The sequence below is a fragment of the Paramisgurnus dabryanus genome, chromosome 7 (genome assembly GCF_030506205.2).
Source record: "Paramisgurnus dabryanus chromosome 7, PD_genome_1.1, whole genome shotgun sequence".
NCBI lineage: Eukaryota > Metazoa > Chordata > Actinopteri > Cypriniformes > Cobitidae > Paramisgurnus > Paramisgurnus dabryanus.
In genome coordinates, this window is record NC_133343.1 from 11,155,739 (window position 1) to 11,170,934 (window position 15,196).

The window sequence follows — 15,196 nt, forward strand, 5'->3', positions numbered from 1 at the left end:
GGAAGAAAAACTGTGTTTGAAATCAACGCGTGCACATTTTTACTAAAATAGAAGGTCCTGTACGACAAGTGTTGAAAAACTCACACTACATGTAACCTGAAGTAGCATGATTCAAATCGGTATGACACGACAGCTTTTCTGTAAATACGATAGTTTTGCAGAACGCATCTTTTCACAATTCCAGATCCAAACTTTAAAAATATTTTGCAGAAAACCTTGCCATATAGTTAACAAAGATGACGTTCACTGTAATTGGCTAATTAAGTACGTTGAACAGATGTCGGTAGACTCTAGGCTACACAGGGTCGAGTAAACAAAGCTGGCGATCATTACAGTGACATTAGTGATTACACAAAACCATAAACAACTCTATCAAACTAAACTAGCTTCACATACTAAAAGACTTGGTCAAGTTTTGAACGAGTTTCGCAATTATAATCGCACCGATCGGCAAATTCAAATTAGCACTCTTTTATAACCCTAATAGCCATTAAAACAAAACCACCAGTCAAACAAACAGCATAATATCGTTATAATATACTGCACTTGTCAAAACAACAGGGACCTCTGTGTTGATTGGACAAAGTATTAAAACCAAGGCAAAGGGTCAAAGCAGAGGCTGTGATTGGCAGAGCTAAGAGTTGTCATGACAAATACAGGTGACACGTCTGACCTCACCACACCCACTCCCATGTCTCAGAGCTGCCAGTTTCAAGCGTTCCACGGGGAGAAAGAGGCGAACACGCACCTCTTCAGCGATCTAATTGCTGGAGAGTGCGAGCCCACCCCACCCTCATTACCGTCCACCGAGCCGTCTGTGTGTTTTAATGAGGAGCATGTTCTAATGAAGGCATTTTTACAAAGGTTTTATTGTAGCTGAGAGCCATGTTGAGAGCGTAACCTTCAGCACAGGAGTCAGAACAATAACCTTCATAATGAGATCACAGCAAATGGCAAATAAACTACGACAAGGTCTAAGATAGAACAAAACTACCTTAAGCATTCGCATGTACACATACGCAAATACAAAAACACACAAGAAACACACCAATGATACATAGTAGTCTCATGTTTTTATACGTACGTAAAAACGTGATAACGTGATGCAGGTAGACAAAAAAACCATACATGCATCTACACACTTTAATTGAAGAGCAGGTCTAGCGCCCAGCAAGGCGCGAGATCGAGACGGACTCGAGCACATAAGAGGAAAGACCACAGGGAATTATCAAATCAATTACCATCCAATTCCTAAATGAAGCTCTGCCCTGTGCCTCTGAGCACAAGCTGCTTGGCTGCGTTATCGTCTGTGAGCGGACACAACCGGGTCGTTTTTGTACTGTTGGTGAAACACTCATAGCCTGAATGTTATGCCCAATTTAATGAGAAATGCCACCGTAGCCACTGATCTGATGAGGGGATTGTGGTCAATGGCTGTTTGTCCATCCTGGACGTTTCGCTATAGGTTACATGAGGAGGCCAGTAGATTAAGTTGGCATTGACATACTGTGCTAAATGTTATACAAAAATAAATATATAAAATAAACTTTGTTGGATAAATAGTCCAATGGGACTCGAATGACCATCTCTGACAAACATCCATACATCCCATTCCCTTGCATGTTCATTAATGGAATATTTTGCCTAGTTTGATGCGCTACCATAGGAGTTGCAAAAGAAGAAAAAAGTTTACAAATGGCATTTTAGCGCTACATGAACATGCAAACCTTTAACACCAGACCTCAACAAACAAGAAGATGGCAGGAAGATGAGAAAACTGCACTGCAGAAGCTAGTAAAGCTCTGATGAATTGAACTGCCTGATTGATCTTCTCATGAGATGACAGGCTCGGGGCACTGATGTGTGCGTAAGTGTGTGGAAAGCTCTGCCTGACACCAGGGAAATTAATCCCTCATTTATGTACCTGCAGTGTTAGAGGGCTGAGAGATGCTTTGGAAATATGGCTTTGCGCCAGAGCCCCAGTGCAACACGCTTTTTGATCGCTAACGTCTCGCTACACTGCAGGCTAATACACATAACATTTAAATAAAACATTTCTTTATGGTTATAAACCATCTCTGTGCCAGGGTGCCAGCAATGAGGTTACCCTATAATTGTGTGCATATTTTAAATGGGAAGCTTAATTATTTTTAAAATGTATGTGCTTGAGTTGTATGACACTGTTGTGTTACAGATGTTTGGGAAACATAGCCACCCTTACCTCTCGAGAATGCATGTTATCCCTCCATCATGATTGCTTTGGGCATTGCACATACAAATTAGCCCAGCGCAGTCAGAACAGAGAGACAGATCATAGTTAAACCTGCGTGCAGTTCTCTCCTTCCCTGCACAGCTGGCTGCCACGGCTCAGCCTTCCCATCTGCCACTAGCGCGGAGCCCTGCTCTCTGTGCCACCGTAGTTGGGCCAGCCTCATTTCTTCTTCATTAACCGCCACAGACTTTAACAGGATTTATGCAAATAGAGCTGCAGGAGGTGGGAGAGAACTCCTGGCAGCATCAGGGCTTGCAGCCTGTGTGCCTCTAAACAGAGGTATAATGCTGAAATATAGCATTGGGAAGCACTGTTTCTTAAGTTGTGGGATGTTTAGAAATCAAGTTTTACTTGCAACCAAACACAGGTTAAACGGGCAGACACACTACACATTTTGTTCAATTAACTTCAATTCATATGCATGTGAATGCTGGAAGTGGAAATGCAAGGGCATACAAAGAAAGTTTCGCATTCTGGTGCGTTCCAAATAATTGGTGAATTCTAACAAGATTCCATTTTTACTATCCCATTTTGTACAATCTATGTTTAAGGGCGCACTCACATTATCCAAACCAAACCATGCCCCAGCGCGATTGTCACCCCTCCCTACTCCCCCAGGTGCACACACTCACACTGTACTTTTTATCTATCCGAGTCCGGGCGCGCTTTTGTCATTAAGATGCGATTGTTTTGAAAAAACCAGGAAGTAAAGCTCTCTCTTAACACTGGAACCCACCATAATGATAAGTCTGTGTTTTTTATTCCGAGTCGTTTGGTGCGCGATTACAGACAGCCCTCTCACATGTCATCATATTGCTTAGTTGATCTGTCATGTGTGCAGCTCAGACATTCACGTAAGCCCGCTGCTCGCAGCAAAAGGTTTTTACGGAGGCAGATGAACGTGAGTGGTCGCGCAACTGACGTCTTCACCTTTTGAATCGTGCTCAGGCACGATTGCGCTCACACCACAGCCTTCCGCGCCTGAACCCAAGTGAACCGCGATACGGCCCACCTCTGCAACCCGGCCGCGGCGCGATTAACCAATCCGCGCCCGGGCACGGAACAGAGCGATCACACTAGTCAAACAAACCAGGTAGTATGACTGTATAAACAGATAAACAAAATATTTCCAGGTACATAAACTTAGTTTTAGGTTTGTAATCCGTTTCTAAACTCAGTGATAAAGAAAAGTGTATAGCTTAAACCTAAACTTTAAAAAGCCTAAAGAGTCATTCATACTATGGACTATAACGATAACTATAGTTTAACTAATTGTAATAGCTTGCAATGCACTGTAAGTCGCTTTGGATAAAAGCGTCTGCCAAATGCATAAACATTTAATAAAATACAATAATGTAAACAATTGCAAAAGTTTTTATTAAAGGAAATCTACAATATTAGGTACTATAAATCACACTTTTTTCATAGTTTGGCGGGTCCTGGAACTTAAGTTCAGGTGCGACTTATACGCCAAAATAATTTCATATGAACCCAAAGAAACCATTACCGTCTACACAGGCCCGTTGCCAAGGGGGGGGAATTAGGGGGCAGTGCCCCCCTTATCTTATGGTCAAACTTATTATTTAAGATAAAAAATACGTGAACTTGATCGCTTTCATTCGTTTGAGCTCTTGCTCTCTGTCTGTAAACCCAATCTGCACTAGTATTTAACCACAGAAAAGGTACTACTGATCTCTAAAACGATAAGATAAAAAACGGATTATTTAGATAATTTAACGGATTATTACATTGAACATAATAATATAAAACATAATTATATGAAACATAATAATATTTATAGTAAAACATCCCCAAAATAGCCCCTGTAATCCTTTCTTAGACTCAACTAATTATTTATTCAAATACAACAGCCAATGGCAAGTCTCCAGCAGCTAACCTTTCAATATTTCATATCAGACGTTATGTTTGTTAAAATAAAAGAGTTTGAATGTAGTACGGCACATAGTAGATATAAATGATATAAGATGGTTAACGTTATACAGTTAGCATACAGTATTGTAGGGAAGGCCAGCAGTGTAAAAATCAAATTTTCCGGTTCTGTGTGCCATCATAAGCTCATTCAGCTTATGTCTGAGGAAAAACTCACACGCAAAAATCAACATAAGAGGAAATATTGAGTTCTTATGAGATTTTACTTCTGTGACCCACTGCGATTATTTTAAGGTGATTAAAATTATATAAGCTACTGATCACGTTTGTTTTATTGCTAACGTTTCCCGGTATGTTATTATTGCGCTGTTGATGGAAATTAAGACTCGTTTCATTGTGTATGCGTGAGGTAACTTATGTGTTTTGTTATACTTGACCTTGACTGAAATTGGGGTCGCTGTTTTAATCCAAAGGCTGCGGCCTACTAAGGTCGCATTTGTAGGCTGCATACATTAATATGGTCTATTTTCAGAATATTAAAGGAACAGTATGTAGGATTGTGGCCAAAACTGGTATTGCAATCACAAACCATGTGGCTAAAACTGGTACTGCAATCACACAACTAGTGGCCAATATGCAAAATGACAACATAAACATCAGTTTTTAAATGACAATATCCTTGCCAGGCCACTGATGTCAGTGATAAAAATATTAGAAATGAAAATAAATTCTTAATGTCTAGTGACATATCAGGGCCATTTTATGATTAATTGATATAAATTTCTTACATACTGTTCCTTTAACAATTGTAAAGTTGACTAATATTCTTAGTTAATTGTAAAATTTTGTTATGAGTCCATTCTACATTTAGTTTATTTCAGTACATTTTTTTTATCAAATTAATTAAACTTAAAAAGTAACTTGCATTACTTTTTTGAAAAAGTAACTCAAATATTAATGTGTACATTTAAGTAATACGTTAATAATGTGTACATTTAAGTAATAGCGTTACGTTACTCGTTCCTTCAGAAAAGTAATATTATTACGTAATGCACGTTACTTGTAATGTGTTACCCCCAACACTGTTCAGAAAAAACCCTGGTTTGGTGCTGCAGCAAACTTAACAGTCTTCCCATCATCTTTAGGTTCTCAATGAAAACCCAGCAGGTTGTGAATACAGCACACAAATCCTACAGATCAGAAGCTTTGCTGTCGAGTGCAAGCTGTGCGCTATGGTGGCCGACGCAAGCACTGCTCCGCTGTGGGACGCTAATAAACACAGATCTCATTTAAAGGCAGCTTTAATCAGAGATGCAATTTGTTCATTAGAAAATTACAAACAAGGCCACGGCTCTGACATGAGAGGGCACGATTAGTGCCGCTAATTACCTGATTCTTACACTCCAGCTGAGATACTCAGAGGAAAACCCGGCCCCCCCTCCTTTTGCTAGCTAGATCTCCCTCACTACACACTCTTGTTTGTAACAAATTAAGGCCAACTCAAACACTCGCTCCTGCAGCGTGGGGGTAGGGGTTAAAGAACTAAACCGTGATGTGAAGATGACCCACCATCACCTCCCGATGCACCGATCAAAGCGTTTTTGGGGTATATGGGGAAGGGAGAGATGGGCCCATGTGCAGATGGGTAGACTGCACTTCATTAGGGTTCTCTTGCTTTATTTCTATTATCGTTTTTGAGAAGGTGGAAGAGTAAGACGGGGGCATAGAGAGAAATCCCTTCCCACTTCTTATCCTAATGATCTCATTTTAGTATACGGGAGAGCCTGGTTCTAATTGATGTCAAGTGCGTGCTTTCGCTGTTAATCAAGGAGATGGCATCAAACGGGCCTGGCATGGGTCTGAGTCCTGATCTCACGCCCCTTCGTCCACAATACACCGCTGCTGGACTCCAATTATACCAGCCCAGATGGCCGGCCAGAACCTACCTGTTTAATTGGGATAGCGCGGCCACTTCCAATGCTGTCTGCGCGACCATCCATTCCTTTCTTCTCCCTGTCTGGTTCGCTTGCCTTTCGAGACTGTGGGGGATAAGAAATCCTTTTAGTCAAAGGAAAGTTAGCTGCTAATTGAGACCGACTTCAGACTAGATCCAGTTTGGAGTACAGGGCACGAATACAACTTCAAGAAGTCAAGGGGGTGTAGAAAGGGTGAACTTGACCTTGATGTGACCCCAGCCCCCAACTTCTAGAAGCCTAGACGCAATTACTTATGATCATAACAGACAACAAGAACAGAGTGAACCTTAAAGACCCACTGTAGCAAAACTGCAACACTTAATAAACTAAATCACATCGTTTACCACATGAGTAAATAGAGCCTTTACAAAATTATAAACAAGCTAAATTTAGCCTGTAATATTTTTTCTTAATGGCCAATGATGACCACGTTTAACATTCTGAAGGCTTTATAAAAGCCAATGCATATTCTGTAGGCCTTGATCTAATTATTGATTTTCAGTGTTCTTTGGGGCAGTTTCCTAGACGGGGTTTAGATTAATTCAAGGCTAGGCATTAAATATATTAGGAAATTTCCCTTGTTTTTACACACATACAAATAAAAATACTGGTTTACATCTTAAGACAAAAAATTGGCAGTGATATATGTTAAGATATGTTACTGCAAGATGTAAATTATGGCAGCTAAAGCATGTGTTTTAGTCTGTGACTAGGATAAGCCCTGTCCGGGAAACCACCTCCATATGTATTAACTATTACAAGAAACCTAAAAATACATACAGTACAACCCCCAATTTCCAAAATGTTGGGACACTGTGATTAATGTAATTAAACCAGAATATAATGATTTGCAACTCTTATAAACACATATTTTATTTACAATATAAGATAGAAAAATATATAATATTTCAACTTAGAAACATTAGCACATTTCAGTTCGGGCAGCCCGCCTAAGCTTGGAAACCCTACCGCCTTAAAGGCGGAGTCCATGATGTTTGAAAGCCAGTGTTGATATTTGAAATCGCCTAAACAAACACGCCCCTACCCCAATAGAATCTGGACCTTCTGTTGATAGACCCGCCCCACACATACGCAACCCGGCATTTGATTTGATTTGATTGGCTATAAGTGTGTTTTGGTAGTCGGCCCGTCTCCTTTTCCAAACCGTTTTTCAAACATCGTGGACTCCGCCTTTAATTGGTCATCCAAAAAAAATTATGTCGCTGCACAAAAGGCCGCCAAGTGCATCTCGGAGAAAAGCACGCACACACTTCACATCGCGAGCTGGGACGCGCGCCACACGGCAGAAATGAGAAAGACGTGGTCCGGACCGTCACTGTCTGGAGGTTAACTAGCCAGTTGATAAAACATCTCTGAGAATAGCGTGGACGCGCTTCACACCGAAATGAGATAATGTAATTAATAGTGGGAAATAATCCGTTTTTAAAATTTTTGCGCTATCTATCATCGTTCGCCAGACGTTCTACAACATCTGCTTCAGTTTGTGTTTATTAACCCTTTAGTTTCACATCATCAAGCAGCTATTCCCGTTAGAGGTAAAAACATTTAATTCATTAATAATCTAGTATGTGTTCATTTTCTGTCATAGTTTCTTCAAAATGTAATTTTATTTGAGCATTTTAAATAAAAATATTTTAATTTTCAAACTTGACGCATACGCGTCATGACACATACAGCCCCTTTGATTGCCAGGCCCTCAAAAAAAATTGAAATTCTTGTCTTTTTTTAAATCCAGGACAGGGCAGCTTTCACACCTGCAAAAGACTCCATCAATGCTAAAAGGTGTTTATGCAGGTTTCAGAGCAACAACTGATCTTCTCATTTCCCAGGCGTATACGGACGGGAGGGGATACCACACAATGTGTTACTGCCATCAAATAAAAATTTACCTTATTTTTTTTCTTAAAATGGTACATTTCCTCAGTTGAGACATTTGATGTTTTCTATGTTCCATTGTAAATAAAATAAAGGTATTTGAGATATGTAAATTATTGCATTCTGTTTTTTTAACATTTTACACGGTGTCCCAATATCTTATTATAAATAAATATATAAATTATAAAGACAAATAAATGGTGAATCATGGGTAACCAGACTGACCGTAAAGAGATTGGAGCGTCGTTTGGACTGTTTGCGGACGGGCGTTGGTGTGTTGGCAGTTTGGGGCACATCAATACGAAGTTCCTTCTGACTGGTACTGGGAGTGGAGGGTACGGAGGATGAGTAATCACTCAGACTTCCTCCGCCGTTACTTGTCTGATACACACATGCAGAAAGAAACACACACAAGAGCAAAGAATAAGCTCACATTACAAAGAAACGCCACAGGCTTCCAGTTTTCCTGAGCTTCTCTAATCCTCTCTAAGCTTGGCTGCACTTGTACACTGCTAATGAGAAATCAATGAGGATTGAGTCGTGTGGAAGAGGATTACTGTCTGCAGGGGAAAAGGAAACTGTTTGAGTGGAGAGAAAAAGAAGGTAGGATTTTTGGAAGAAACTGAAAAATTTATTTTGACAGTATGTATCCGCTAGTGCCGACTGGGCTGTGTTACCATTCATTGCCTATGAGAGCTGGATTGTGGGATTGACAGCAACGTGGTGCAAACGGTGAAGATGCAATAAAGTTGAGAAATGCTCAACTTATGCAAATGAGAGGCAAAAAAAACGCTGGCCGACAGCCAATCCCTGCAAGGTCAAGGCAATGACGTCTGTCATAAGCATTTCTCATCTGGTGATAAAACCATTAAAAAAATCTAATGACAGTACTGGAGTTTCAGTATATTAAACTACATTTTGCATATTAGAGAATTTAAAATATTAAGAATATGAAATATAAGTTGCAGGCTTTTATTGTGGCTAGACTTCTTGTTCTAAACCTGTATGAGTTACTTTATGTTAAACAAAAAAAAGATATTTTGATAAATTATGGTAACCACACATTTGCCAGTACCCTGTGACTTCAATAGTATTTGTTTTTTCTACTATGGAAGTGAATGGGTTTCATCAACTGTGTGGTTACCTTTTTACACCAGTTACACTAAAGCTTGCCATACATTTCAAAGAAATCACATGTATGAGCTGAATGCGTTTGTACTGCATCCATGATATGCACTCACCTGGCTAATATGCACTGCTGACACAGGTGCTGCACAAACAGAAGAGTGGCTTGGCGAGTTGGGTAGTGACTTACAAGGTCCAATTGAGAGTTGCTGTTTCTTCCGACTTGCAACTATTTTCTGAGCAACTGAAATTACAAACAAAGAACACCCATAAGACAGAGGGAATGTACTATAGAGTAAGACTAACATCAAGTGACAAAGGTAGACATTACCACCCGGGCGACTATACGACAACTCTAATTCTGTAGCAAGATGGGTCAAGCGGACCACTTCATTACCCCTTATGAGCGTGTGTGTGTGTATGTGGAATCCTGAACCCAGGCCTCCCCCTAATTCGCCATCATTCTCCTCCACAGGACGCCACTTGCGCTGCTCTTGGCACCACAGTGGTCCATTATTTCAGCATTATTATCCCCCATTCATTTCTCTTTCCCTCGACGTCCTATGTGCACCAGGAAAAGGGCAGTATTAGTCAGTCGCTCGCCTCTTTCCCTATTGATCGGCCGACGGCCCCTGTGGCAATCTGCGGTCGGCCCGCGGAGAGATGTTCTAGTGCTCCGTCATCTCGTAGCTAACGACATTGATCCCATCATGTGGAGGAAGCTTACGAAGAGCAGCTCATTCTTTAAACCATAAATCTCTTAAAACAGACATACATGGTAATAAGAGGTGCTGGCTTCTCTCCCTGCATCGCAGAACTTAAAAGTAACTCTTAAAGTTCATTTATACTGACTGGGAGAACATATTTCTGCTTCTAGTCCATATAGTAAAATTCCTGAAATTCTTGATCTAAGAGTATTGAAAAGAGCGTGAAGTCTAGGTTCAAATCTCAATGTAATGGTGAGATTAAGAGCATCAAAGTTTTATTTCACTTTCATTTTTGACCTCACTCAGTCAATGTTAAAGATATCAAGATTACATATTCATAGAATGCTTTTATATTGCTTAAAATGATTTTATGTATAAAAAAAATTATAATGGACACAGATAATGAACATGTGTGCATGGTGTGATACGGACTTTTATTTTTTATTAGAGTTTATTTTTTAGGGATGCACCGAATGTTAGACAAACAAACTGATTTGAAAAGGCATCTTTCTGTAGAGCCCGACTGATATATCGACCGGCCGATATTATCGGCCGATATGAGCGAATTGCATTTATATCGGCATCGGCGTTTATAACGGCCAATAAAACATGAGAAACAGTCTCTCATGCTTCACTCATGTTATGAGTGTTGCATAGTTTGCCCACCAGAGGGAGGTCTGCAACTCCTCAGTTGACAACAGCGCCAGAAATCCACTACAGAAGCAAGCTATCAGCCAAGCCGATTGCAGAGCATTACACCCGGCATGTAAACTCTGAGAAAAAGCGGAGGTCACCTGTGGCGCGCGGCCGGCGAGCTCAGTGTCGTATTTGTAAACAATGGCGGGTTATGACTTAATATCCACGTTACGTGCAAAAACTTGCAAAAAAATTGCAGGGACTTGCAAAAAAAATTGCGGGGACTTGCAAAAAAAATTGCGGGGACTTGCAAAAAAAAATTGCGGGGACTTGCAAAAAAAAATTGCGGGGACTTGCAAAAAAATTGCGGGGACTTGCAAAAAAATTGCGGGGACTTGCAAAAAAAATAAATTGCGGGGACTCGCAAAAAATAATTGCGGGGACTCGCAAAAAAAATTGTGGGGACTTGCAAAAAAAATTGCGGGGACTTGCAAAAATTTGTGGTGTATTTGATAAAATGCAGCCCCCGCATAAATATCCGGACTTTGGCTGATTATGCTTTGAATCATGTGATAACATAATCACGTTTTTCTGCAAGGACTGTCAAATACTATTGTTATGTAAAATTTAAAATTGATCTTTTCACTTATTCAGTCGAACACCGAAAAAGCTTATTATTTCTGTTTTTGGACGAATTTTTTCAGTTGCCGAACAGTGCATTCCCAATTTATTAGTAAAGACTTTTTTCCTGACAGACAAAATTGTACATTACATTTATGCATATGGCAGACACTTTTTCCAAAGATATTGACCGCTGCTAATGCAATGCTGTACCAACAGAGCTACACAAATTTTAAAACAATTCTAAGCGCAGTACACACATGAGCTTTTAGTCAAAGCTTCATTTGACTAAAAAGCTCAAGTTGTAAATTATAATGTTGAAATATTAAGTAAAACAAGATTGTAAAGTAACAGTGCAAACATGAAATTCTCTGATTAAACATATCCAAACATAACTTTCCATGGATTTGTTTTCCTTGGATCCTGAATACATGCCTCCCTACATCTAAGTCCTTTAAATGGAAGAAGCTCTCCTCAAAGACAAAAGAGAGTTAACAGTCCAAGTGCCCAGAACTCAATTACTCCAGCTCCCAATAAATAGGGCCGACTCGTATCCTGTTGTAAATGAAATCATTGTTTTAATTGGACCTAATAAACGTCTAAGCTTTAATGATGATTCTGTCATAAACATTTACCTTCAGGTGAAAGAGCTCTGTCCAAGGGCAGACGACGTGATACCCTGCTAAAATTCTCTCAATGCAATACTCGCACGCTCATCCTGTCCCATCTGCCGCTACAGAAATGCTGTACAGCTGTGTTTGTTTAGACTCATCACTGCACGATACCACGCTAATCGGCTAATTATAATCATAACCCAGAACGAAAAGCGCTTATGTTATGCTGGATGCCAACACCAATGCGCTTCACAAACCCACGGTAGCATTTTAAAAAGCAGTTACCAATGCAATAACTCTCTTATTACCCTGAATCTTTGTGAAAGTACTTCATAATGACCAATTGCAATAAGTCAAACCATTTAAGTATCATTGGACAAAACCACTGCAGGAGCATGGAGGTCGCTAGAGATATATGGTCACAGATCCCTGTCCGGACGTCCCCGCTGTATTTTACTTTAAGTGTTAAGAGCAGTTATGATAAGCCTGGGTTAAATATTTAAACTGCACGGCTAATACAATTTAACTTTGACTATCAATCTTGGCTCCCCTGTGAGAGGCAGCCATTTATCCTGCCGGAAATGTTTCCCGTTTCATCAGATTTATGGCAGGTGGCTAAAACTCTGCAGCCAGGAGCAGATGTAGCAGAGTCGTTTACCCTGCTGAAGTGTCTCTTTCATTTAGATTCACACATGATGCATCCTATTTCTGCTTTTAAAAATAATGTCAATATTTGTCAGCAGTACAACGTACAACATTTATTGCTTTGTTCAAATATCAAAATATTTAAAATTAGATTTTAACATTTCTATTAACTCATTCCCCACCAAAAAAATTTTTTATTTGTCCGCCAACATTTTTTTATGTGATTTTCACAAAAGTTTCACAAAATGCCTTCCAGAAAAAAAATCTATAAATATATAAATATACAAATGAAGAGTTTAGTTCCAAAACGTGATAAACGGCATTAAAAAACGAGTTACCGCCAAAATCAGTATTGTATCAAGTCAAGTAAATTCTTAATTTTGTGTAATCCAATATCCGCTGTGTTATTATGTTATCTTTTCTGCCTTTTTTCCCAAAACGCGATAAACGCCACTCCTCCTATTCTGCAGAATGCAATAAATCCACTCAACAAACAAACCGGGAAAAATAAAATGTATCCTATCTTCATTTGATCTCTTTTTATAACCTCTCAAATATGGGTAGGTTTCTTGAAAAAAGCTGAAATAATTACATTTTTGTTAAGGAATTTTGTTAGAGATCAGATTTAGAACAAAGATCAAAACTTGATTTTGAATTTTGCTTCAGTTTCTTAAAAACTGGATAATAGCAGAATTGCAGATTCCCGTAAAAACTTGTCAGGGAAGCGTCACTGGGAGGGAAAAATAACTAGTAGATGGCGGGAAAGGGGTTAACATAAGTGTATTTTTCAGATACGTTTATCTAACGTATTTGGTATGCACCGTTATATCGGTTTATAACCGTTACATACAGATAAAAGCAATTTTTCCCCACTATTAAACATTATACCCTAACAATAAAAAGAGATGGAAAATCGCTTCACAATTCAAGATGTGTAATTATTTTGAATTAGGTGACAATCTTTGCAGTTTGTATGCTTTGCACTGAACACAAGAATTTGAAACAAGGAGTAAAAATATCATTTTGGTTGATAAAATTCTAAATAACAACCGATTATTGCTTTTGTCACAGACATTTTGTATCGGTACTTCCCTAAAAGGAAGAAAACAATGAAAGCAGTTGTACATCTGTACAAAAATGTTGCACACAGTTGAGGCCTAATGGTTACAGAAGTCGGGTTTGTAAACCAAGAGTTGCAAATTTGAGTCTCACGGCCGGCAGGTTGCAACTGAGGTGCCCTTGAGCAAAGCACCTGTCCCCCATTGGTCCCAGTGCGATAGCTGGCCACTACTCTGTGTGTATTTGTTCACTACTCACTGGAAGGGTTAAATAAAGAGGTCACTTTCCAAGTATGGGTTACAATACATTTGTCATATATGTCACTTTCACATTCACAATGGCTGCTAAAAGTGACAGACTACCAATTCTAGCTTTTGTTCTTGTCTCACATAATAAACAATGACAATTTGTCAATTTAACTCTGTTTCATGTCTATAATAAGTAGGACGATGTCACAAAATAAGCTCATTCTACATGTTATCTCTCTCTCTTTTGTCATCCTGATCAACCTTTTTGGGTATAACTGTAAAATTCCCCTTACAGTACCTATGCAACAGACATATACCACAGCAAATACTTTAAACAGCTGTCTGTTAATTCCTATTCACATAAAATCCCCATCAAACATTATTAATCCATTGCTAAATAATTGGCTAAAATATTCATTAATACTGTGCAAATGTCTATAAATCAGAAAACACCCTGAACAAAGACCAGGACCCCCTACATGGTAGCACAGGTTATGACCCCTTTTCTAAACACTGAGCTGGTGCAACAGACTGACCTTTATCCTTTCGACACCCAGAGAGACATGTGCTAGAGAGAGTAAGAGATACTACACAGCGAGCTGAAAGAGTGGAGCGAACAGGTAAGTCAGACAAAATAAAGTCACAGGTGCGTTCATTAGCCTGCTGTCAGAGCAGTTAAATATAAGCTTATGAGTTGGAGGGAGAGCAAAGCAGATGAAGCATCCGCCGGGAATCTCGAACAAAGGTCAAAGATCTCTTGCACTTACTGTTCAGTAATTAGCCTTGCTGTAAAAGACACACCACACCAAAATACACAGTCAAACACGTAAACACATATTCGTATCTGTACAATCATTTATATCTATGTGCTGTTGAGTGTCAGAATAGGAATGCCAAAAAAGATGGCCTTCATTTTAATAGAATACCGTCGACAAAGACACCATTTGAAGATAAACGTTTTATCATGTTACATTTATGATTTATTTAGAAAGATTAAAGGATAAAATCGATTCCACCATTTAATATAAACATCTTTTCTTTAAAGCTCACGTAACACACGCTGTTTCTGCATTTCTGATTTTAATCTGAAGTACCTATACATCCTTTATATCTACGTAGAGTCTTTAGTTTAATCAGATTTATAAAAGAAAGATTAGCTTTACCGAATCTTTCCGATAATGTACGAAAAAAGGAAGAAGGAGGAGTTACTACCGTGGGAGGAGCGAGTACGAGTCATGCAACACTATACAACACTGTTTTAACTTATGATTCACTACATGTTCGTGTCATTTATAAAATGACACAAACCCCGGATAATAAACTATACATCCATTGTTTTCATAAGGCTGGCTTTCTTCTCCTTACATTCAAAAACACACTTCTTCTTTCATGCCATTGTTGAGTTTTGAAATTAAACAAAGCTGTGTCGCGTGATAAGATGTTTGCAAGTTCTAGCGTCTCCCGCTGATTGATGGGTGGGCGGGGTTTTCCAGGGGAAGTGCCCATA

At 39.3% G+C, this 15,196-nt stretch overlaps 1 protein-coding gene across 5 annotated transcripts in view; it reads right to left on the reverse strand.

Annotated features, from left to right (window-relative positions):
- The window catches only part of agap1 (ArfGAP with GTPase domain, ankyrin repeat and PH domain 1), a 178,810-nt gene that overhangs the window by 48,321 nt on the left and 115,293 nt on the right, over positions 1 to 15,196 (reverse strand). For all 5 annotated transcript variants that reach the window (XM_065240022.2, XM_065240021.1, XM_065240020.1 and 2 more), the window contains 3 exons: positions 9,276 to 9,403; positions 8,260 to 8,415; positions 6,109 to 6,201 (listed from right to left, as the gene is read on the reverse strand). In XM_065240022.2, the coding sequence (XP_065096094.1) occupies positions 6,109 to 6,201; positions 8,260 to 8,415; positions 9,276 to 9,403 (377 nt within the window). The remainder of the gene's footprint in view (positions 1 to 6,108; positions 6,202 to 8,259; positions 8,416 to 9,275; positions 9,404 to 15,196) is intronic.